Raw genomic sequence first — 24213 nt, forward strand, 5'->3', positions numbered from 1 at the left:
TGTGAATCCGAGAGGTAACTATGGAGGTAGGGCAGGCAGACTAGAGGTGAGACTGGCACATGGGCTATCCCCATACCCAACCCTTCCCCCAACTCAGTGGGGTGCCATGTCTCCCTTTCCTTCCAGCCCCTATTGCCTCCCACTCAGTGGGTCGAGCCACGTGATCTCCCCCAGCTTAGGGCCTTATGAAGGCTCAGACAGGGGACAGAGAGGAAGTTCCTAAGAAAAGGGCTTCCTAGGGAAGCAGGTGAGAGAATTCACTAGGAAAGAAAACGGGGGAAGAGTACTCCTAGCAGGAAGAGGATCTGGAAGGAAAGACCTGTAAATACCAAGCCCTAACAAAACCTAGAGCCAGCAAGAGGATTTCACCAGGTAGTAGTGGGAACTCCAGCTTGCAAAGGAATGCTATGCTGTTCTGGAGAAGGGTTGCCTTGGCTTGAACTCTGCAGGAACCTTGAACCTAGATGAGAAATCCTTTCGTACTTGATGACAAGAGGCACTGACTCCAGTAGAGGGTCCTGGGTCAAAAGGCCTCAGTGGTAAGGAGCCTGTATGGAGGAGGTGGATGGACTAAAACTAACTCAGTCCCCTTTGGGTGGAGGTTTACATGCATAACACATTCTGCCATTGGATTAAATAAACTACACACCTGAAGGGGTACAGGGCAATATATATAAGCCTCTTGGGACTTTAGTGAAAGTACACTATGGGACAGTAAGGCTGAGATGCAACTGCAGTTCTGCACAGGACTGGCATGGGACACTCCTTGGGTGACTGCCTACCATTACAGGGGCCAAAATGAACATATGTAAGGAACTCACCCAGGAATAAGGACTACTGCAAACCTTCCCATCTTTTGCAGCAAACTCCAGGGAGGGGTGCTGGAACAATTTGTATAGTGGGAGTGCTGAGAGCCATTGATCCAAACTGTAAGCCCTGTATATGATAGAAACAAACTTGAAACCAGGGAGTGTGGCAGCACCCTAGTTCCAGCACCTGTGACTCCAGGGTGCCAGCCCCCCTCTTGGCCAATACACTGAGAATTAAACTGGAGCTCTCCAGAGCTGAAAAGATCAGCTGTTACAACTTGAGCTACTGTAGCTGGGGACTGTAACAACTCATATCCGCTGTAGACAGGCACAGAGGGGAACTTGAAACACACAGTCATCACTGGATTACATCATGCGCACACTGACCTGCCTGAGCTAACAGATGCAGAGTAGCATGTACGCAATTAAAAAACCCCAGCAAGACATGAGATATAATTCTTCTACTCTATTCCATGCGCATAAGGCCTCAGCTGGAGTATCATGTTGAGTTTTGGGTACCACATTTCAGGAAAGATGTAGACAAATTGGAGACAGTCCAGAGGAGACTAGATTAAATGATTAAAGGTCTAGAAAACATGACCTATGAGGAAAGATTGAAAACATTAGATTTGTTTAGTCTGAAGAAAAGAAGACAGAGGGGGACATCACTTTTCGAGTACGTAAAAAGTTGTTATAAGGAAGAGAGTTAAAAATTGTTCTCCTTAACCTCTGAGATAAGAGGCAATGGTCTTAAATTGCAGCAAGGGTGGTTTAGGTTGGACATTAGGACAGATTGCCTACGGGGAGGTTGTAGAATCTCCCGCAGTGCAGGTTTTTAAGAACAGGTTAGACACCTTAGGGATGGTTTCAGAGTAACAGCCTTGTTAGTCTGTATTCGCAAAAAGAAAAGGAGGACTTGTTGCACCTTAGAGACTAACCCATTTATTTGAGCATAAGCTTTCGTGAGCTACAGCTCACTTCATGGGATGGTCTCAGTCCTGCTGTGAGCCCAGGAGCTGGGACTAGATGACCTAATGAGGTCCCTTCTGGGCCTCCCCTAGTGATTCTATGGAAAGGCTCCACTGCATCCCCACTTCTTTCTGCCTGGGGAGGGAAAGAGCTGGGCCAAACCTTACATGCGGGGCGACCAGCTGTGCTGATTTTATAGGGACGGTCCCCTTAGTTGGGGCTCTGTCATATATAGGAGTCTAGTACACCCCACCGCCCTCCTGATTGCTGCCTGGTGGCCCTGCATAGGTGACTGATGCAGCCCTGGGGCTTTCCCGCGGGGAGCCCCGGTCTTGGGGGTGGAGGCCCCGTAGGCTGCAGGCGGGGCTGGCCCCGGCAGGACACCCAAGCCCACAGGGCCCAGCCCGCCCGCCACATAGTGACCTCACGGGGCGCTCAGGGCACGGAGCGGGCCGCGCGACGCCGTCCCTTTAAAGCGCCACTTCCCCAGGGCGGGCACGCGGGGTCGCCCGAGCCTGCGCTCTGTCCCAGCCGCCCGCTGGGTTGCGCATGCTCACCAGTCCTGCGTGCGCAGCCGCACGCTCAGCGCGACATATCTCGCGCATGGGTATTAACGCCCAGGCCTGGCCGGAAGTCCCCGCCCCCAGCGTGAGACCCCCTTCGTGCATGCGCACTCCCCTCTCCGCCCCGCCCTGCCCTGCCCTGCCCAGCCCAGCCTAGCCCAGCCAAGGTGGCCGTTGGGGGAGGGGCAGGGCAAGGCAGGAGGCCGCTGAAGCGGCTCCGGCCCCGCGGGCGCCCAGCGATCTCTGCCCCGGCGTCTTCCTCCGCGGGGGGGCGGGGAGCAGGGGGCTGGGCTCTTCGCCGGCCTCCGAGGTGAGAGCGGAGGGGGGCAGGCGAGGCGTGAGTGACAACTGGGTGCTACCAATGGGGGGGGGGTGCCTGTTGGCCCCGCCCCTGAGCCCAGGGGCGGGGCCATGGGGGGCACAGTGGGGGAGGGGAAAGGAAAGGAAGTGGGGGGGCTCCCTGTCTCCATCTCCAAAGTGTGTCTTTTTTTTCTTGCTGTTTGTTCCCCTCCCAGTGCTGGGGGCTCTCCCCAGCAGGGCCTTGGGCTAGGGCGGATCTCAGGTCCTGGGTTCCAGGTAGTCCCTCGTTCATCCCCTGAGCCTCTGCATGTGCGTGTCCTTTCCCCCCATCGCTCGGGGACAAGGGAACTGGAAGGCAGAACTCTTCAGTGACTTTGCCAAAGCCAAGAGATTAGGTGTATGGAAGGCAGGAGTCCTGTGCTTAGACCATCCTGCTACTCGTGGCTCAGAAATCACACTGGCTGCTCAGCAAAGAAGCCAATTCCTCTGTGGGCAACCAGCTAAGAGGGAGTTTCTGGTAGCGTAGAGCCAGCAGCAGCAACTAATTGGTACCTCTCCCACAGCCATGAAAAAAGAGGGTCCCCCCCAAGAGTGGTTTGCCAGGGTCCCAACAGTCAGCCCTGGATGCTTGTAGGAGACTATGAATAAGTTATGATCACTAGGACAAACTTCCAGCTCTCAGCATCAGTGAGTTACATCTGTAGGGTTTTCTTCACAATGAAGGGTGCTGGAACTTTAGCCTCCCTCCCTCCTCCAAAAAGTAACAAAGGCTAAGACCAAAAATGTTGCTGATTCACATGCAAGACCTATCAGGAGTTGGTGGTATAGTACTGAGTGAGCGTCATTAATCCCAACAGATCCTGCAGCAATTAATCATGCTCACTCTCCTTTTCAACATATATGTGGGACCCACTGAAAAGTTTATGAAATGCCGTGTGTTCTAATTCTGCACCCTCTGTTGATGGCGTGTATCCCTCCAAACAACAAAGGAGTATGAACTCTTGGGTTCTCCTAGGTATACAGATTGCAACACTGGCAACAAAGACCACCTTGCCAGGAGATTGCAGCTCTTTCTTTTGGATGAGTACTTAATCACTGTAATCAACTCTCTCCTAGCTTCTCAGTTAACTACTGTAACTCCACCCGGGTCTGAAGATGAAGGATACATAGAAATTCTAAATTGTGCAGCATGCAGCAGACTTTGTTTAAAGAAAGAAACTGCTAAGAGCTCACCACCTGGGGACTTAAAAGAGACCAGGGGCTCCCAGTTCATTCTAGAATATAAGAACAACCATTGTGGGCAAGACCAATAGTCCATCTAGCCCAATAGCCTGTCTTCTCACAATGGCCACTGCCGGATTCTTCAGAAGAAATTAACAGAGCAGGGCAATTAACAAGCAGTCCATTTTCTGTCATCCAGTCCCAACTTCTAGCAGTCAGAGGTTTTGTGATACCCTGACCACCTTGGCTAATACCCATTGGTGGACTTATCCTCCAGGAATTTATCTAAATTATTTTTTGAACCCAACTAATAATTCAGACAGGTGAATAGCAATCTTTTCTTTAAAGGAACACTACAGACTAGATTTTGACTATCTTTGAGATCACCTTGACATCTGTGACCCTGTGAAACAAATGGTGCTCCAAGCCAAGGGAATGCTCTGGCTGACAGAGTCCAGATGAAACTTGCAAGAGCAAAGCCATCTCAACAACTGGAGCTCCTCAGCAGAGGATATAAGAACTAGCCCAAGTCTGTTTGCTTTCAGAGGATGATTTTAAGAGCTTCCAGTGCTGATGAAAGCAGGAGAATGAATTTAAAACAAAACAACAATAAAAACCTAGGACCTCTATGTAAGGTGTCTGAGCAAAGTATCAGAGTAGCAGCCATGTTAGTCTGTATCCGCAAAAAGAAAAGGAGTACTTGTGGCACCTTAGAGACTAACAAATAAATTCATTAGTCTCTAAGGTGCCACAAGTACTCCTTTTCTTTTTGAGCAAAGAATATTTGGCACCTAGATGCTGTGTTGAGGGGCTTACTACAAATGCCTGAAAGAGAGGGCAGCAGGAGGGGACTCTTGCTATGTATAGAGTTCCAAAGATCTGGGGGCTGGAAAGGGGGTGGGGCAAGGGAAGGGTTAGAAGACTAGTGGGGGAGGGACATGAGGGATGGAGAGTAGGGCAGCTCAATGCATCTTGTGGGAGGGTCAGGGAGCTGCCTACTGCGTGCTGAGTCAGTGGCTGTCTTTCTCCTCTACAGCTGGTCCGACAGGGGCAGTGAACTGAGATTTCCCAGGCCAGAGCTTTCTCCCAGCAGCTACTCTAGAGGGTGAGTAGAAACATGCATGTATGTTCTCTCTCCAACCCGTATTCTGGTGGGGAGCCTATGTATCTTGTCTATTGTTACAGATCCTTGTGTAAAGGAGAGGTTTAGGTGAGGCCACTCTATGCTGCTTCCCCTTGTAGGACCTAGGGCAGGGTAGAAATGAGACAGAGAGAAGCTGCTCCTAGTAAAATCATAGAACTGAATAAAATGCTTTTAATAAAGAGTATTGAGATGAAAGTAACTGCAGTCAGTGACTGGACTACCTGGTGATTTCTTTGTGAAACAATAAGATTTCTTAATACAATTGGTTACAGAAAGCGCTGAATATTTAGAATAACAGAAAACCCTGGCCCCCTTTCCCCTATACATGGTGACTGTGTATTTGTGATGATAAAACATTGAAAAAGAATGTCTCTGTAGGGTTATTTTTGTCCTTCTATTACTCTCGGGTTCTCTGGTAATATTTCAGGGTTTCCCTCAAAATTCAAGGGTGCCAAGTCTCTCTCACTTGTATATGTGATTGTATGCATTCCTTTTCCCTGGAAACCTCCCTCTGCAATGATTAACTACCTCAGAAGTAATACAGCATAGATTTAATGTGCTTCTAGCCTTTACTTGCTTTTCATGGGCACTCTGAAACTATTATGTGACTTCCTCTCCTAACTTTTTCTAACAAAGTAGGGTTGAGGGTGTGAACCTATAACTGGGATCCCAGTAAAACACATAAGGGGTCTCTTATAGGATTTCCCCAAGGTTGTAGTGGCACTCAAATCCAGCAAAGAGGAACTGTGCACCTTCAATACACCTGGAAGCTGGTGAAACTCAACCCAGGGCTAATCCTCTCTGGAATGGAAAAAGGAAAATGATGCTGTAAAGCTTTAAACAAGTCCCTGTGCAGGCTGGCAGCTGCTATTGTTCTAGACTGAGCCTGTCTAATTGTTGGAAAATGTTACTTGACAGGAGTGAGAGAGGGCTGCATTGTTCTTTTAGTGCAGAAGCAAATATTTCAAGGGACCTCACCCAGTAGTACCGGTCCCTTTAAAAAAAAAAATCAGGGAGAGCTTTGATCTTCTCTGGGAGGCGGGGAGGAAGGGGGCGTGAGGGAGGGAGGGTTCTTTGCCTTCCTGCAGCAGAGCAGAGCTGCATGCACCACTCAATCAAGGTAATGGAGGAACAGGCAGAGGGTGAGCTCTTGGGGCTCCAAAGCCTCTTTCTTTGCTTTCAAATGTCGAGCCTGCAGTGTTGCATGATCACTTCAGCAAGAGCTGCTTTTTCTTCTGAAGCTTAGATTGAGACTAATCGGCAGTGGCTGGCTGGGCACTGAGCCCTTGTTGACCTTATGCAGAGGTGTAGAAACCCCTCAACCTTCTGCACAGCTACATGACAAAAGAGCTTTCAGGCTTTCCTTGGTTCATGTAGAGGTGGCTGAACTGATTGCATTTCATGTGCATGTGACTTGTGGCTGTTTTAGAAGCAAGTCCAAGGGTTTTCAGCCTAGTTCTCATAGAATTTGATGGTTTTCCAACAGTTTTCTGAGGTTCTGCCTAATGTATGACTGCAAAAACACTTGAGGGTCTCAATTTAGGAAGAAGCTACGGATGTTAATGCCCCAAATGTGAGTATAATGTTGTATTAACAGTTTATTTGCCTCTCTTTTCCCTCTGAAGATTGTCTGCTCAGGGTTCAGATGTTTGCCTTGACTCCAGAGGAGAGCAGAGTCTGGACCTGGTAAGCACATTGGTCAGCTTGTGTTCTGGACCATGGACTCCATGAGAATCCCCCTAATGTGAAAATGTCGAACACGAACAGAGAATTAGTGATTGACTTTCTCTCCTACAAGCTATCGCAGAGGGGATACAGCTGGAGTCGGTTTGAGGGGGAGGATGAGATCAGGACTGAGTCTGCAGAAGAGGCTGAGATGGCAAGCGTCCCTAATGGGAGTCCATCCTGGCATCCGGGTGCCAGCCACATAGTGAATGGGGCTGTCGGGCACAGTAACAGCCTTGAAGCCCACGAAAGGGTTCCAGCAACTGGAGTGAGGCAGGCGCTGAGAGAGGCAGGAGATGAGTTTGAATTGAGGTATCGGAGGGCCTTCAGTGACCTCACTTCCCAGCTCCACATCACCCCTGGCACGGCATACCAGAGCTTTGAGCAGGTGGTGAATGAACTCTTCCGGGACGGAGTGAACTGGGGGCGCATTGTGGCTTTTTTCTCCTTTGGAGGAGCCCTATGTGTGGAGAGTGTTGACAAGGAGATGCAGGTGTTGGTTGGACGCATCGTCTCATGGATGACCACTTACCTGACTGACCACCTAGATCCCTGGATCCAAGAGAATGGCGGTTGGGTAAGAACATGTCTCACTTCCAAGGGGAGCGCGCTCCCCACTCATCTGACCTTATTGGCAGCTATAGTGCAAGTCTGATTAAAATGTAACTGGCTGAACACCTTGTGCATGCTAGTAATTGTCATAGATGTCCATAGTGAAACAAATGCAACTGGAATGGGCCTTTCCCTGCACATTCTTAGCGGTTTGTCACAAGGGGTCACTCCATTGTGGCAGAGCAAAAAGAATTGATACCGTGCCCACCAACCAGGCATGTCTGAATCACTCTTTCTTCTCGGCCTCCTTGGATGTTGGAGAAACCCTTTTGGCAGCCCCATAATCCAGGCTGGCTCTTGAGATGGAACCCCTTGTTCCTTAGCATGTCCGACAGTGGTTGGGAACCCAGCTCAGGACTGAACCTTCCTTCCACCTTTGTTAATGCAATGATCCTAAAATGCTGGGGGTGGGCTTTCCAGCCTAGTGAGATGGATTATATGCTAGCCCTCCACCTCTGGAGACAAGAATTCACCTTCTGATTTGCTCACAAATAAAGTAGGCCTTCTTTCCCTGGGTATCTGTCCTCCATGTAGTCTGAGAATTGAGGTGCATGGCTAGAACTGCGTAAAGAGAGCCAGCCAAAACTCCTGCTGCTGTATACCTGGCTCCAATCATGGTTGTTTCCCCCCTGCTCTCCTGAGCACCAAACTTGCGTACCTTTTTAATGGATTTGTGTTAACATGAGTAGGTGTTTCCAACTGAAGCCCTCAGTCTATTCTGCTCATCACCAGATGGCTTGCACTGTGGAACTTGGTGTGTCCAGGGGATTTTGCCAATGGGAGATATGTGGCCTGATGCTCTAGTTTATGACTTGTTTTAACTCCTGCATTCTGGTGGCTCTCTGTACTAGTACTGGCTGGACAGGGAGGACAGTTCCAACTACGAAAACAATGAGGAATCCAGTGGCACCTTAAAGACTAACAGATTTATTTGGGCAGAAGCTTTTGTGGGTAAAAAATCACTTCTTCAGCTACTGGCAGTGGAGTATTGTTTCCCTTGCCCATTGATGAGCTGTGGTTTTGAAAATTGTGTTCACCTTCACAGCCCCGAAGCCACAACCAGTAGCCCACCCTGAAATCTAGAGGAGACTTGAGGAGGTGCTGGGGAGTCTGGAGACAAGGTTCTTTCAGCCTGGCCTTGCTCTGCACCTGCTCCTGGCACAGGTGAATTCGATCTGCCTCTTGGAGCTCAGGGAAGCCCAGCATTGGATCCAGGATAAAGTAAAAGAGTGGAGGCAGAAGGGAGGATGTTGCGCCCAGGAATGCTTGGAATGCAGTTGTCCTGGGGCACTGCCTGGGCTGTGGCTACCCAAACGGACTGAATTTTGTTTCATGTTAATAACCAGGATTCTCACTGACCATCTCAGCAGGCTGTCCCTGGCCCATTAGCTCTCTAGCCTTGTAGATCACCCTAGCAGCAGCTAAATGCTAGGTTTCATCCCTCTCCTCTCCAGCTTTGGCTTTTAAAAACAGAGATTAGTCCTGGAATTGGGTGATCAAATGGAGGTTTCCCAGTCTCTGTGGCTGTTGCTGCTGGTGACGATTGGGTTGTATCCTGGAGACCTAGGCGATAATGCAATCTGATTTTGTAAATGAACTCCCTGGGAGATTTAGATTAAATCACTGATGGAAAGTCACTGGTCTCTGCTTGTTGGGAATGCAATACCCCTCCCCCACCCCGACCGAGTATCACAGTGTGCTTCCTTTTTGTCTGAGCACAAATTCATTGTTTGAAGCAAATATTTGTTCAGCAGATTGCATGAGGGCAGGATTCCTCTGTGTCTGACACACCCACTGGCTCCTGCTCTTAAGATGGCTATTAGCCGTTTTTGTTTGTTTGTTTTTTTTTTGCCAGACAGAGAAGCAGCTTTGCTCTGTCCCGGTATCCCTGATTGTGATTCTGGCTGGTTTGTATTGTTTGTTGCAAGCTGGCCGAACTATGTGACACAGCCATTGGTGCAGGGAGGCGGTGCAAATGCCCATGATGCCCAAAGAGAAGGTCTGGGCTGTTTCTGTAGGTTCTTCTACACTGCCAGCTGTAGAAAAGATGTGGGATGCAAGTCTATTACAGTCTGGGCTTCGAACCAGACACCAGACTGGAGCTTTGATAGCTTTAGTGGTGGTGCTTTTGGCCTTGTTAGCACTAGGCCTTCCCCCCACCCCCAGATTTCCCAATCTTGTTCCCTTTGTTCAGCTCTGCTGCTGCTAACACTGGTGCTAATGTTAATATTGCATCACAACTGTTTGTAAAAGTTCAGCCATCCTAATAGGGGTGGAGGGTTATAGTTATCTTCTGTTTCACCTTCCCCTGCTTCTAGGTGCAGAGAGAAACCATTGGCCTCTTCGTAGGTAGTTCTGCCATGAGCCTTTAACCAGTGAGTGCTCCTCCTGGCCCAATGATGGAGTAATCTCTCTGTCACTGTCCTGTTTGCACAGGGTTACTGCTCACCTACAGTGTGTATGGTGCATGCTGAGCAGCTATTGCCTGGCCCATTCACAAAAAGGTGCCATAGCCAAATCTCAAACAGAGGAATGCAAGTTCTGGCTGGCCTGCTCCTGGTATATATCAGAATAGTTTGTTTTCTAGAAAAAACAAGGAGTCGTCCTTGTGGCACCTTAGAGACTAACACATTTATTTGGGCATAAGCTTTCGTGGACTAAAACCCACTTCATCAGATGCATGGAGTGGAACATACAGTACAAGGTGCCACAAGGACTCTTCGTTGTTTTTGCTGATACAGACTAACACGGCTACCTACCACTCTGAAATTTGTTTTCTAGAGAATCACAGCATTTTACTGCCTGCCGATCCCTGAGAGAGGGCAGGAGTAATACCAGACAGTCTTTTCGGGTAAGAGTTCCTGCTTTCCTGGTGCTGGTGAAAATGAAAGAGCTGCTGTGATGCTTGGGATGGAGGGCCAGGGTGCCATGATCAGAGTGAAATCCTTGCTTTTTTAGAGTGGGTGTGAATAATGCTTTTCTGAGAGCTCCGTAAAGGCTGGGCGTGATTCATGATGAATGACTCATTTACATTTCTAATAGAGATCTGGTCAGAAAGTAAAGGCTGGAATTGAAGGTTCTGGCAACATCTGTGCAATTCCATGAATAAGTGGGAACTGGAGAATATACTTCTGTTTGCTGATGCTGACTGTCCTGTCTCTTGACTGGGGCATTGAGCTTTGTCCCATTGGAGTAACGCAGACAGTTCCCTAAAGTACTGATTTCCTGGATGCTTAACATGTAAACACCAAGGAGGCAAAGAAATTGAGGATGGCTCAGGGGAGTATAATGAGAAGTAATGGGTGAAGATTCACCAAAGGAAAGGTTAGGGTTCAGATTTCTCACTGGAAAGAACTATTAGTCCTATGCAATAGTGGAATAGTTTCTCAAGAAAAATAATGCCAATAGAATTATCTGAAGTCTGAAAAACTTGACATCACTGGAAGAGGGATGGACTAGATGAAACCTCTTCCCCCTTCCTCTGACCTGCCCAACCCAGATTTTCCAGATGCTGAATGGTAGCCAGGTTGGACAAAGTCCTGCTGAGTTGCATTGCAGCAGGATGGAGTCTTGTGGTGCTTTGTGGAGAAAACCGTCTAGAAAATATGATTATGGAGAGTCTATTTTCTAATTGTCGGTTTTTTTGAATGATGGGGAAATGACACAGACACTTGTCGTATGACAGCAAGTTGTGCTCTGCATACACCCTCTGCTTTCAGAGAGAGAACTTGAGACATTGCATCTCACCCTACAGTCAGACTTTTTGCTCCTCTTCATGTCTACTCCTATGATTAACCAATTTATTTGAGCATAAGCTTTCGTGAGCTACAGCTCACTTCATCGGATCCATACTGTGGAAAGTGTAGAAGATCTTTTTATACACTCAAAGCATGAAAAAATACCTCCCCCCACCCCACTCTCCTGCTGGTAATAGCTTATCTAAAGTGATCACTCTCCTTACAATGTGTATGATAATCAAGTTGGGCCATTTCCAGCACAAATCCAGGTTTTCTCTTCCCCCCCCCCCCCTTTTCTTTTTGCGAATACAGACTAACACGGCTGTTACTCTGACTCCTATGATTGCTATTCCACTGTAGGGATTGGGAATAACCATGTCGAGGCATTCATCTTGTTCTCTTAGAGACTTCTCGAGTGGACTCAGTGGTAGAGTTTGTGGCTGCTGAATTGGAATTAATTTGCAAACTGGATACAAAAAGAAAAGGAGTACTTGCGGCACCTTAGAGACTAACCAATTTATTTGAGCATAAGCTACTTAGGCTTGAATAGAGTCTGGGAGTGGATGGGTCATTACACAAAGTAAAACTATTTCCCCATGTTCATTCCCCCCCCCACTGTTCCTCAGAAGTGCTTGTCAACTGCTGGAAATGGCCCACCTTGATTATCACTACAAAAGGTTCCCCCCTCCCCCTCCTGCTGGTAATAGTTCACCTTTAGTGATCACTCTCCTTGCAGTGTGTATGGTGACACCCATTGTTTCGTGTTCTCTGTGTATATAAATCTCCCCACTGTATTTTCCACTGAATGCATCCGATGAAGTGAGCTGTAGCTCATGAAAGCTTATGCTCAAATAAATTTGTTAGTCTCTAAGGTGCCACAGGTACTCCTTTTCTTTTTGTGTGCAGATGCTAAATCCCTGCTTGGGTTGGATGAGCAAACCAGATGTGATCTTAAGCCCTCCTATCCTGGTATGCCGATCTCTGTTCCTAGCATGTAGGACTCCCATTGCCATCTAATGGAGTTTGTATCTTTAATTATGCCTATTTAGACCTTTCTGCTCGGGCAGTGAGAGGTTCACTGGCTGATCAAACAGCTTGGATAACCAAGATTTGGTGTGTAGTTAACACTGTGAGATTAACTCCTGTTGGAGTAAGCATTGATTCAAATAGGTATATTGTATGTTTAAAAGAGCTTTATAGAATCCACTACATTTTTCAAGGAAATGCAGCTATCTCTGGGTGGAATGTAGTCGTTTAACACACAGCAACACTGCAAAACAGCTCGAAGACATGGAATGAAGACTAGGTACTTGGGTACCACAGTGATGAGCACAGTATAAATACCAAAATAGAAAAATACCGTATTCTTATTAAGTTACAAGGGAAATCCATGTGGGCCAAATACAATTATGCAAACTGGACTGTGGCTAGGGTACCAGAATTAATATTCAGACTCTTATACAGAAGTGCCATGGGATCTTTAATGGCCATAAGTTGTCAGTATGACATCTTGGACAAAGGATGGTATTTCCAGGTGCACAGACCGCTTTAGGGTCTTCTCTGAGAATGCACGTTTTCCCTCTTTGTGACAGAGAAGTGCTCTCTAACTGTAAGGCTCCTGCATTATCAGGCAACTGGCTTTCCCTATTTTCTTTGCTCCTCCTGTCTTCCAAACAAATATCCCACCCATTCATCTACTCTGCATGCTATCTAGGGCTGGGGAAAGATGTCTCTCTAGGCATCACCTGCCTGGGTTAAATAAATATTTTTCTGAACACCAGATGGTTTTCTTCTCTCCCAGCTGAAGCCCTGAAGATTCTGTCTTCTCTTCCATCAGATTCAGTCACACTTGTGTGGAGCAGGGAGGGTGTATCCAGGCACTCCCTGCAATCATGATGATCAGTTCCCGCAGAAGACTAACTCAGTACCAGGTGGAAAGAGAGGGTGGCTAGTTGCAGATAGGGGCAGTCTGAACAGTGGGATTGTTTGAGATCTCTGCTCAGTGTGCAGACCTTTGGCATCTTCTCAAACTGATTCAGAGGTGGGAGGCTTTTCTGCACAGCTCTTCAGGAAATGCCATTGGAATGACTTCCATTGCTGCTTCCTGTCCCAGCCCAGCAGCAGAATTCCTGCCTGCTAAAAAGTGAAAGATGGAAAGAAATCTTTGCAGACTTTCACTCTTCACCCCACTTCCTCAGTTTCTGCCTCTCTTCTCTCCCTATCTTTTACCTATGCAGCGTCTCTCTCTGTGTTGTGCAATTTGATTACATTTTTGAAGGTCTGTGATCAAAGCAGGAATTTGCATGTTAGAACTCCTGATCTCTCACCCCCTTGTTCTGTCACTGACTTACTCGGTGACTCAGAGCAAGTCCCTTATCTCCTTTGGACCTCAGTAAAAGGGCATAACACTTCCCTACTTTGCAGGGTGGACTGTGAAAATTCATGTTTGTAAAGTTCTCTGAGATCCTGGGATTCAAAAAGCAAAGTACTTTAAAAATACCCCAAGATGCATTTCCAAACTATTTTTCACTGTTACCGATTCTCAGCTGTTTTCGTTAACTTTAGTTCCCCAGGTCTGCTGGTGCTGTTTGAAATTGGAGTTCAGGCCCCGACTGTGAGCTGCCCAGGGTCTTTGCATGTCTGTGCTATTGAGATGCCTTGTCTGACCCAGCCAGAGGGGTTGGGAATGGTGAGCCCTCACTCTCACCATGGAAATTGCTGCTTTCTATGCATGTGCCTGACATGCACTGCCACACTTTGTTTCTGGATCCCTAACTGGATGTCAGAAACTACATAAGCCTCCCTTTATATAATCCAAATGGGAATGCACCCAGCAGGCCCTCGGGGGAGTGTGGTGGAGGCTCAGTGTGGAGGCTGAGCCGTCATGTGATGTTTCAGGGCCTTTGCAGCTCTTCTTTGCTCTCTTCCCCCCCCCCTCCCCCCAGCCATGTTGTTGAGTGAAAGTAGGAATGCTGTGGGAATAGAGTCCCCTTCTGAGAGAACCAGGGGCGCTGCTCTAGGGCAAATAACTATTTCCCTAGCAGCTACTAAGCCTAACCAGTCCTGGGAGAAACTGGATTGGCAGGGTCGGGAGGGGAGGTGGGAATGAGGATGGGCTCATCCGAGAACCTTAACAAAGTCTGATGACAAAAGTGGGAGCCATCCCTGATCGATGCTGGTTGTTTCTGAGACAACAGCAGAATTGCTAGGCAGAGATGTCTCCCCACCTCTGTGGTGATCTGTATACTGATGGCTGTAGGAGCTGTAACTGTTGTTGGCATCCTCCAGGGCATGCTTAAGTGGCCTTCTCTCTGCTGGGTGGTGCTCTCCTCTCCTGCTGCCCCTTCTGGCAGGGATGCTGCTCATGGAAAACCCTTTGTTCTGAAGTGGCTAAAGACTAACATTGGTAACAGGGAAGGGAAGCATTTGGTCCCTCACAGACATCGCCTTGGTTAGGATGGGACCTGGGATTGTCTGTTTAGCTTTCCTCTCCAGGGCCAGAGTTTGTCTCTGAACATTCCCAGAACTCCCCTGGTCCTATCTATGCTGTGCCAGTGACAATGACAGTCTATTGGCACAAGACCTTCTTGCCCTGTGGTGTGCACTTAAAGCTGGACCTGCGAGAGCTCTCTCCACTTCACAGCATCAGACCCATCGGTCTGTTTCTAAAGAAGGAAGTGTGGCCTCGTCTGAACGCACAGGGCAGCTTCAGTTGTGTCCTCTGGGGCAGTGTTCGTTGCTGTAGCGTTCAGGTGGGGGGATAAGGTTACAGTTTGCCACACAAGCAAAACAGCCTAAGCTGACTGGAGGGCAGAACCGTTAACAGACGGCTCCAGCTGGGGGTTACTGGGGAGCAGGTGTGGGTTTCGTGACGGGAAAATTTGAAGAGAGACATGTTGATTTTGAATTCAGGAGGCCTGTAAGGTTGTGTGCCTTCTGCCACAACTCACATGCTGGCAAGCTGGGTGACCTAGTTATGGTGCAGAAAACTGCTTGCTTTGTTTTTTATTTTTAGGCATTTCACTTATTTTTATCCTTGTGTTTATTTTAGATAGAGCGCGAATACAGGAGCTCTCAGTGCTGGGAAGGGCAACCTCCAGGCAGAAACGCCCAGTACAGCTCCTCCATGCAGCCAGCATCTTTACATCCGCACGTGTTTTCTCCCAGGCACATGCTCACGTGTACTGATCCACTGCTGTCTCTTAGGATCCCTTTAATGGGGACCCAAATGCCCACAGTGCTGGCACCTGCCTCAAGGAGAGGGAGGGAGGAGTGGATGAAATTCAAAGGCCTCTTCGGAGTTTTAACCAGAGAAGTTCCTGCTGCCTCTGGGATTATTTGAATGCAGTGGTGGTGGTGGTGTTTGTTTTTCCCCCTTTTAAAGGGAGCAGAGAGTTGAATGAACCTGGAGTTGAATCTACTCTCCTGATTGCAGTGGGCTTTATACCCTCTGGACTAACTTGCAGTCTCTTCTCTCTCCCAGTATGAGAGTGTCAGTGTCCTTTTTTGGGGGGAGCAGCACCTGACTGGAGAGGGAACAGAAGGCACAAAGAAGGGCAGTACGCTGGGTCTAGTCCACGGGACAGCCTGATCATAGAACAAAGAGCAGCCAGTTTCTCTTTACCCCAAGTACTTGGCCTCCAGTTGCCATTCAGACTTGGGAAGCAGAGATTTGGAGGTAACATTTGCATCAGAGGAGCTGAGCTACTCTGTAACATCGACTTCCGAGGGAGGTCAACATGCAGCCAGAGCTTCTGAAGCAGGATTCTGTCGCTGTTGTAAACTGTGCATGAAGGGATGGATATGTATAGCGTACTGTGAGGTGCCTTGCCTGTGACGAAAGCAGCAGGTGCAGGCTGGGTTGACTTGTTGGTTGGAAATAGAATCGTATGCTTGGGCTGAAGAGGGGGCAATGGACAGAACTGTCTGTTTGACAGCACAGGTGTCTGAGCACCTGGAGTCCCCTTACAGAGTGGGGACAAAGGGGGGAGAAGAATGAAAGATCTCTCCTCCCCCTCTTCCTCCCTCCTCCACTGCTGTTGATACCAGTGCAGTCCTTCCCCTGAAGCAAAGAGCTCCACACTAAACAGAGCAAAGGTGAGGGAAGCACAGGGCTCTCAACACCCAGCCACACATGGGAGTGAGCTGCCAGGCTTACCATTGTGTGCACTGGAGTTAGAGCAAGGGCTTGTTTGACTGCTGCATGCTGGGACTGGTCAGTGCAGAGAGGAGGGGAGCAGCAGGACAGCTTCCACTTGGATGGTTTCTGCCCCTTCTGGACCATTTCACCGGTGTTTTGGACATGATCTTGGGCCCACTCACAAGTCCATGGGAGTTTTGCCATTGGCTTCAGTGGGAGCAGATTAATGGCATTCCGCTGGCGGGAAAGGTGTGGTAACGCTGTTGTCTCAGGCAGTGACTAGCTGTGCTGGCTAGTGATCCCTGGCCAGGAAATGGAGGCTGTGTGCAGATGGTCACGAGTATCCCTCAAGTGAAGCCCCAGCTTTGTGTATCGAGGGCATCTGATTTGAACGCCTGTAAACCTGTGGCCATAAGCGCTTGGTTATGCTTATTCCATCCTGAAATGACGTGGCTCACCAATATCTTCTTGGATTAAACAATTATTTGCTTCCAGTGTGTGACAAGGCCCAGAGCAGAGTGCTGCAAAGGAGCTCTCCTGCTGCAGTAGTTCCTGTTGGTCAGGAGGTTTCTTGCTAAGTGACTTCATGGGCTGAATCACTTGAGACTTCACATGGATTAACAGGAACTAAATGAATGCATCTCCCTCCCCTTCTCTGGCTCCATCCCAGGGCGGTGTGGGAGGAGGAGCTCTGCTCAAAGGGTCCCTGGGACTTACCCAAGAGAGAGGGGCTGAGACAGTCTATTTAAAATTGGAGTGGGTCCGTGTGTGGAAGGAGGAGCGGGTCCTGATTTCTTGTCTGTTCCCAAACCTGACCATTTTCCCAAGGCATGTTTTTTGTGGGGGAGCAAGAGGAACGGGAGCATGTTCTTACATGCAACCTCTCAGTCTGGGGGGAGATGCCTAAGAAATGACAAGATCGCACTCTGGTCACGGGCTTGAGAGCACTGTAGGGCGTGCCCCAGCTCTGGCTCCAGAGAATGAGGAATGTGGTCATGGTGTCAGGGTCCAGTGAAGCCCAAAGGTTGTGTCTTTGCAAAAGCTGCCTCCTTGCAGAAACTGTTGCCTCATACCCAGTTCTACCAGGATACAGGAACTTTCTTAATGCTTGGGGGCGAAGAGTGTGGCTGGGTGAAAATGCGGCTCCGTTCCTCTCTCTGGGCACCCACATGCTGTAGGCATGGTCTCCCCCAAAAGGAGGTGCTTGTGTTACACAGCAGCCTCGCTAGGCACACAGCCTAATATCTTCTAGGCTTCAGATAGTTCTGACACGAGACAAGGAGTCTTCCCACTGCCCCTAACATGTGCCTCTCTCACCAAAGGCCAGCAGACTGGTCTGCCCTGTTGGGGCTCAGACACCATCTGTCCAGTGGGGAGAAGCCGCATAGAGACTGTTTTTCCAAAAGGCATTAAATGGGTTAGTCCACGGAAATGCAATCCCATTCCCAGCAGGTGCTAATCTCCTGCGTGGATCCAGCTCGACCTACATGTTCCTCACTGTGCTTTTGTATTATGGCTTCATGGTTCCCAGCTCTCCCTCGCCTGTGTGTTCCTGGTACTGGTTCTGGTCTATGGCTCAGCCCCGATGATTCTGAGGGAATAACTTTCACTGATGAAAGTTGGATGCAAGTGGATTAGTCATTCATGCCAGCTCTTGTTTTGCTATGAATTAATGTTTCATCTGATGGCTGATTGCCTCGCAATAGAGAGAACACTTCTGTCCTCTCCAGTCTCTTCTGCCATGCCCAGAGCAGGCCAGGCTGACTCCTGGGATGAAGAGAGGGGCTGCAGCTCTCTGGATAACCCCTCTGACACATTTGGGAAATGCTGAAATTGCTGGTGAGCACTTGTCATCTCGAGTGGTGCAAGCACGTTGTAGGTTCTGTGAAGCTGGTGATGAAACCAGTTTGACAAGCGTCCCTGGCAGCAGGGTTAGGAATGGAATGTGCTAGTGGCTGTCTCTGTTTAGGAAAGTACTGGCTTTGGCCATAGTGTGCACTGAACTCTGGAGGTTTATTATACTTCCCACTCCAGTACCCAGTCTGGGTGGAGCCCTTACGCAAACTGGGACAGCCTGTGTGCCTTACCTAATGCTAGCTGGTGTCCTGGTGTGTGTGTGGTGGTGGTGGGGGGGGGGTAGGTTTTATCTCTACTCAGCTCTGGGTCACAACATCGTGGAGTTTGACAGTGATTGCTGAGGACTCAGGGTTCACATCACCCAGAATTCCCTGCTATTGTAATTGAAATTAACCAGCTGCTTCCATGTAGGTCAGTCATTTGCATAACAGTTAAAACGGAGTCCCTGAAACACTTGCACCTGCAGAGTCTGCTTGTGTCTCCCCCCACTCGCCATGGAAGCTGACAGTGAGTTACTGACAAAGCACTTGAAAGAACACTAGGGGCGGAACAGCAAAGCCTCGTGTGTGGAGCAGCTCTGGAGAGGGGTTGAGGCCTGTTCTCTGATGTCAGATTCTCCTGACGGGGGAAGGTGGCATATTTTCTGAAATATTTTGATTGCAAGGGTGGTGCTGTGTGCCACTGGCAGTTACAACCGCTTGGACATTGCTGCTGCCTGACACTCAGGTCCAGGCTTTGAGGGGTGTCTGAGCAGCTATACAAAGATGCCGGGGGCTTGTGAGGTTTGCAGCCTGTTGGCCGGTTCCATGGTGGAGAGAGACAGAGCAGGGGACCTCGGGGATCTCTCTTGGGCTCTAGTAGTCACGTGGGGACCCGCTAAGCTGTGTTTACAGGATTCTAGCAGCAGCCTTTGGGAATAGTCCTGTTTTCAGTTTTTCTGATAGTGCTTTTCTCCATTGAGCTTCATCTGCAGGTTTGTACATGCCAATCCCACGTGGTGAGTTGGGTAAAGGGCAGCTGCTGTTCCTGGGCTTTGCTGCACCAGGGTGTTTCCTATTCCACACCTTGTCTTGCTCGTCTCTGTATGAAACCATTCCCAAATGCACATTAATCCAAATTCTAATGGCAGCTTCTGCCCGGTGGTTGGGGTGCATCATAGGTATTGTAGCTGTAACACAGCTGCTGTTATAGTTACGGGTATACCAGAAACATCGAGCGCCTCATTTGAGGGGAAAAAAGAAAAGGAGTACTTGTGGCACCTTAGAGACTAACCAATTTATTTGAGCATAAGCTTTCGTGAGCTATAGCTCACTTCATCGGATGCCTTCAGTCGTGAGCTGTAGCTCACGAAAGCCTATGCTCAAATAAATTGGTTAGTCTCTAAGGTGCCACAAGTACTCCTTTTCTTTTTGCGAATACAGACTAACACGGCTGTTACTCTGAAACCTGTCATTTGAGGGGAACAGTGTCCTGTGGCTAAACACCAGCAGTTGGGCGTCAAGAGCCCTGGATTCTGTTCCCAGCTCTGCCACAGACTGTCATGTGACTCTGGGCTGGTCACTTAAACTGCTTTGTGTGCAGTTTCCCCATCTGGGATAATAGTGATCCGCATCATAGGACAGTTTTGAGAGCTAACTAATATTTAGACAGTGCTTTGAGACTCTTGAAAGAGAAGTCTCGTGTATTTGCTGAACTGTTTGGGCTGTTTTTCTCTAATGGTACACTGCTCTTTTATGACCCTCTTTCCCAAGCAGATCTTGTTGGGGTGGCAGAGAGAGCTGTGTGCATGGTGGTCACCCCGCTGTGTGTTTAGTCACTGGGTTGGAACAGTCCCTGCCTTACAGGCATGGGCTGTAAATAAGCAGGTGTGGCAATGGCATTGCTAGGTGGAAGGTGTGGCCCTTGGGCTGGTCTGTTGCCTGTTTCCTCCACATGGAATGTTCTGTATGAAAGGCCATTGAGTTTTTTTCTGAACCCTGCCCAGACTAGCTCTGCAAAGATACAGCAGAGGAGTCCCTCCCTGTCATCTGCTCACACTTCCTCTGCGACCGGAGGGACTCCTCTGCTGTACAGAGCCAAGTGACCCATTTGCATGCTGGCACACTTCAGCCATGCCACATCAAGGAATCTTTCTTGGTACCCAAACCCCTTTTTTCCCCTATTAACTGCCCTGCTCTCCTCTGTATCCCAGCCATGGCTCAGACAATCTGTTGCTGCCCAAAGAGACTAGACAGGGATTATCCCCCTACATCTGCTTCCCTCACCTGTCCTCATGGATCACTGCTACTCGCTGAATCCTGCTTGTACCTTGAAAAAGGAACTTGGTCTGCTTCACTTGGCCCTGTCCCCAATTTCACTATAGAGAGTGCAACTAATTTCCTTCCCACCTGTCTAGTGTTAGCGTTTCAGATAGTTACCTAGACACAAGAGAATGAAACTAACCCAGCTCACAGGGTTGGTACGACTGATACATTTCAAGCACTAGTTCCCACTAGTCGCCAGATAGGGATGTGAATGCCAGTGTCCTGGCCAAATTTCAAATCTGATAGAATATGGTTATCTACTGAGATACCTCCTTCACACACAGTTGACATTGTTGGCACTGTTTAAACAGCTGCTGCATCTCACCCCAGAGGTGGCTGCATTTTATGGTGGGTGAAGTGATCGGTAACTGCCTGCTTTACACATTTAAATAGATATGCAAAGTGTTGTGGGACCTTCAGGAGGCCAAGCTCAGTGTAGGTGTAAGATGGGTATCATGCTTTCAGCGCTCTGGAGGGGAATGAGGATCCCTTCTACTTTTGTGCCGGGTCAGGTGGTGAATGGAGCTGATGGAGTGGAGTACGGGCTGTGAATCTAATTCTGTGTATGTACAATGCCTTCTGACCAGCAGGGAGGGTGAAGGTGGCAAAAACAAATACAGAGAGATGCTGAACTGCACTGCTGAACCAGTGAATGGTTCCTGGATGACTTGGAGGTGAGGTGATACCTCACTACCTATTGGCATAATTGCTTCTATTATATTTCACTGTCACCTACTGCCCCATCCTTGTTAGTGTATCTGTTGCCTCTTGGGTGGGGGGGGAAGAAGGGGATGTGTGAAATGCAGAGAGATTGTAAAACAATCTACCCTTGGGAGGCTGGGGTAAGCCAGTACTGACTGACTGTGAGCCTCTTTGTAAGTGCTGTTGCTATCGGAGAGTCATCGTTTGAGCAACTCAGGAATTCTAAACATTTCCTCTCAGATAAAGGTGACTGGGGGAGGCTAGAAATATCTGGACGTGTCTGGACTAGTCTGAGATCCAGAACAGGGGACTGAAGAGGTTGAAACTGATACTTGTGGGGGCTAGACCTCAGGTATAAGGGAAGCGAGGCCCTGGGTCAGTGCATGAACTGGAAGGTAACCTGCACTTTGCTAGTCTCCAGTGTGTCCACCAATCCTGAGCTAAAGCAGCCTTGTCCCTTCTGCCTGCCTGCCCCGGTCTGGGCTTGCTGAGTCTGGGAACCGAGCGTGGGATGGGGGTAGAGCCCCATGCAGCGTGGCTGGAATGGAGAGCATTAGTGACTTCCATAGAATTCTCTGGCTTCTCTAGGCACATCAACATGGAAAGGGACGGGGGCCACTCTGGTGTGCGGCCCTCGGTGCCCTGCCAGCTGCATGTTGTCCAGTTCTGGAGGAAGAGGAGGGGTGCTCCATGCTCCTCAACTGTTGTCCCTCCCTGCCTGGAGTGCCTGATAGCTCCATGTATTCACCAGATGCCATTTATCTCTTGCTCAGCAAACACTTTCCTTTCTTAGAAATAAGCGTTTCAAAACAAGTCTAGTTCCAAGAAGAATTCTAAGGATTTCCACAAGCTCAGAGGCAGATACTATCAAAACTAGAAACAAAATGCCAGGCCAGCCTGCTTGCCCTATCGGCACTCTGCCAAGCCAGCCTGCTTCATCTCTCAGGCCCTAGCGAAGGCCCTTCGTTATGCTGGGTGACCTCTCCCTAGCTCCCTGTAGCAGTTCTGTTTGCTAGGGTGTCTGCTGCACAGTGTCTTGTGGGGGAGGGGCCGTTGGTTTTATTACCAAGTGGAAAGACTTATTTCTTGGTTTCTTTGTGCCAGTTTTTGGTGCTGTGATTGTGTCTAAATCCCTTAGTGCTGCAAATCTATGCAAATATTGCAGCTTGTCAGTTACCTAGGCATGCTACCACTCTGCCTGATGACAACGCACCCCCCTTCCTGGAAGCCTTATTAGAGCAGGGCAAGAGGGTGCTTGGGGACTGTGTAGGGGGAACAAGGATTTTTTTCCTTATTTAGCATTGGGCTCAATAAAAGGATCTCCACGGTCTTGATTTCCCCCGCCCCCCAAACATAGCAGTATTGGTCACCCTAAAAACAAAGGTCTGGCGCTTTCCTGAGAGGATACGGAGACTGCAGCATCCGGGGTTGCAGCGGGAGGGAGGGAAAGGGCTCTAGTGCACCTGACCAGGGCCAGACAGTGCCTTTGTCTCTTACTTCCCCCTGTCGTCTTGTGAGGCAGCCCCAGCGGAGAACTGGCAGATCAGGGAACTGTTGGGCTGTGAGTCTAGAGAATGACTGCATGGACCCTTCTGAATAAACACTGTGTTACCAGGGACACTTTGGTGGGGAGGGGGGAGAGGCAATATATGCACTCAGAATGGAGGTTGGGGAGTGGCAAGGTCACGCATATCCACACAGAATGGCTGTTTGCGGTGGGAGGAGCTTATGCATTCCTGCCCAGCATCTTGCTGGGGAATCATTAACTAGCCATTCCTGGGGAGCAAAGTGCTTCCTCTGACCCTGTAGCCCAACGTGCTCTGGACACATCGGTGGGAGTGTGTCATAGCAAATGACCCCAATAGGAAGAAACTGGGTGTCCGTGGTACAGAAGGGAGCTGAACCGTCACTCCCATGGAGCAAGGCCAAAATTTTGATTGTCTGCTCCTGGGATGCATCTCCCTTTTCTAAACCTTTCTTATGTGATGGTATTTGTGTACCCCCACTGATGCCTGTGTCGTGTGAACCCCCAAGCCAGCACGAAGTACACAGAAGCGTGCAGTGTTCTGTCCCACTCCTGCTGCCTTTCAATATCTATCAATAGAAAGAGACTTTGTTCACAGTGCACTTTATACATTAAAATATCCATTCCTGGGATCTGGAGCCTGCTCCCCGTCATCCATCTCGAGCTCTCTGCATGAGACAGATGCTTGGAGGCTGCATGCTTTCTCTTTCCCTTCTGTATGTGGAAAGGGACATTGTTAAGGCTGACATGCCCAACCGTTTAAACGCCAGTCCTGGAGGGGAAAATCTATCCACTTTCCAGCACTATTGCTGTCATCCCCGTGTGTTAGCTGGGTACAACTGCCAACACATTCAGGGCTCGGTTTCTCTATTATCACAAACACAGCATGCTGACCTTCCTGCTCCCACCTGTGAATAGGTAGGACATTGGAAATATACAAGAATCCTGATCTCTTTCTCTCTGGGCAGGATTCTTATATCAGTGGCCTGTCTGCTCCTCACAGCAATGGTGCAGGGGATACAATGTAACAGGACTGCAGGGCCCAAAGAAGCTGATAGGTTTCACTTTAGGTCTATCGGCCTTCTGTGTTCCTCTAAATGGATGGGAATTATAGTCACACACATCTGGTTCATCCTTCCCAATAGAACAGTGAAAAATAAGGCTGGCATGGTGGGACACGTGGTATAAGTTAGCAGGAGTCCGTGCTGGCTGGGGAATGCTTTGTGCCTAAGGTCCACTAATATTTCATTTCATTAGAGCAGTGTTTTGCAATCAGTAAGTCATGGCCCCCAGGGGGACAAGAAAGGCGAACAGGAGACTCCAGTCACAAGGTGTTGAAAACTTTATAACAATCTCAGGTTTAAAAAAAAAAAATCTTGTTCCTCCCCGCACACTCTGAGCCCTCAAGGTCAACTATTCTCTGTGAGCCTCTCAACATACACCATAGGGGCTTATTTTTATCACTGTTACATGTTTTTACTCTGACTTTTATAGTGAATGTAAGGGGGTTGTGAAAAGTTTGACTTGGGAAAAGAGGTCACCAACCTGATCCAGCAGAGAAACAGCAGTAGTGGGTATCTGAAGCTGCAGCCACAGAGACCCTCTG

At 48.8% G+C, this 24213-nt stretch overlaps 1 protein-coding gene across 3 annotated transcripts in view; it reads left to right on the forward strand.

The window, feature by feature from the left end:
* The first annotated feature begins 4898 nt into the window (after positions 1–4898).
* BCL2L1 (BCL2 like 1) overlaps positions 4899–24213 on the forward strand; it is a 29360-nt gene continuing 10045 nt past the window's right edge. Inside the window, exons 1-2 of one of the 3 annotated variants that reach the window (XM_074970007.1) lie at positions 4899–4967; positions 6632–7308. In XM_074970007.1, coding sequence (XP_074826108.1) covers positions 6757–7308 — 552 coding nt within the window. In that variant the 5' untranslated portion in view covers positions 4899–4967; positions 6632–6756. Of the gene's footprint in view, positions 4968–6061; positions 6149–6631; positions 7309–24213 lie in introns of those variants that run through there. The other 2 variants (XM_074970008.1, XM_074970006.1) reach the window with 2 other exon arrangements.

This window comes from Natator depressus, chromosome 13, assembly GCF_965152275.1.
Source record: "Natator depressus isolate rNatDep1 chromosome 13, rNatDep2.hap1, whole genome shotgun sequence".
In the NCBI taxonomy this organism is placed as follows: domain Eukaryota; kingdom Metazoa; phylum Chordata; order Testudines; family Cheloniidae; genus Natator; species Natator depressus.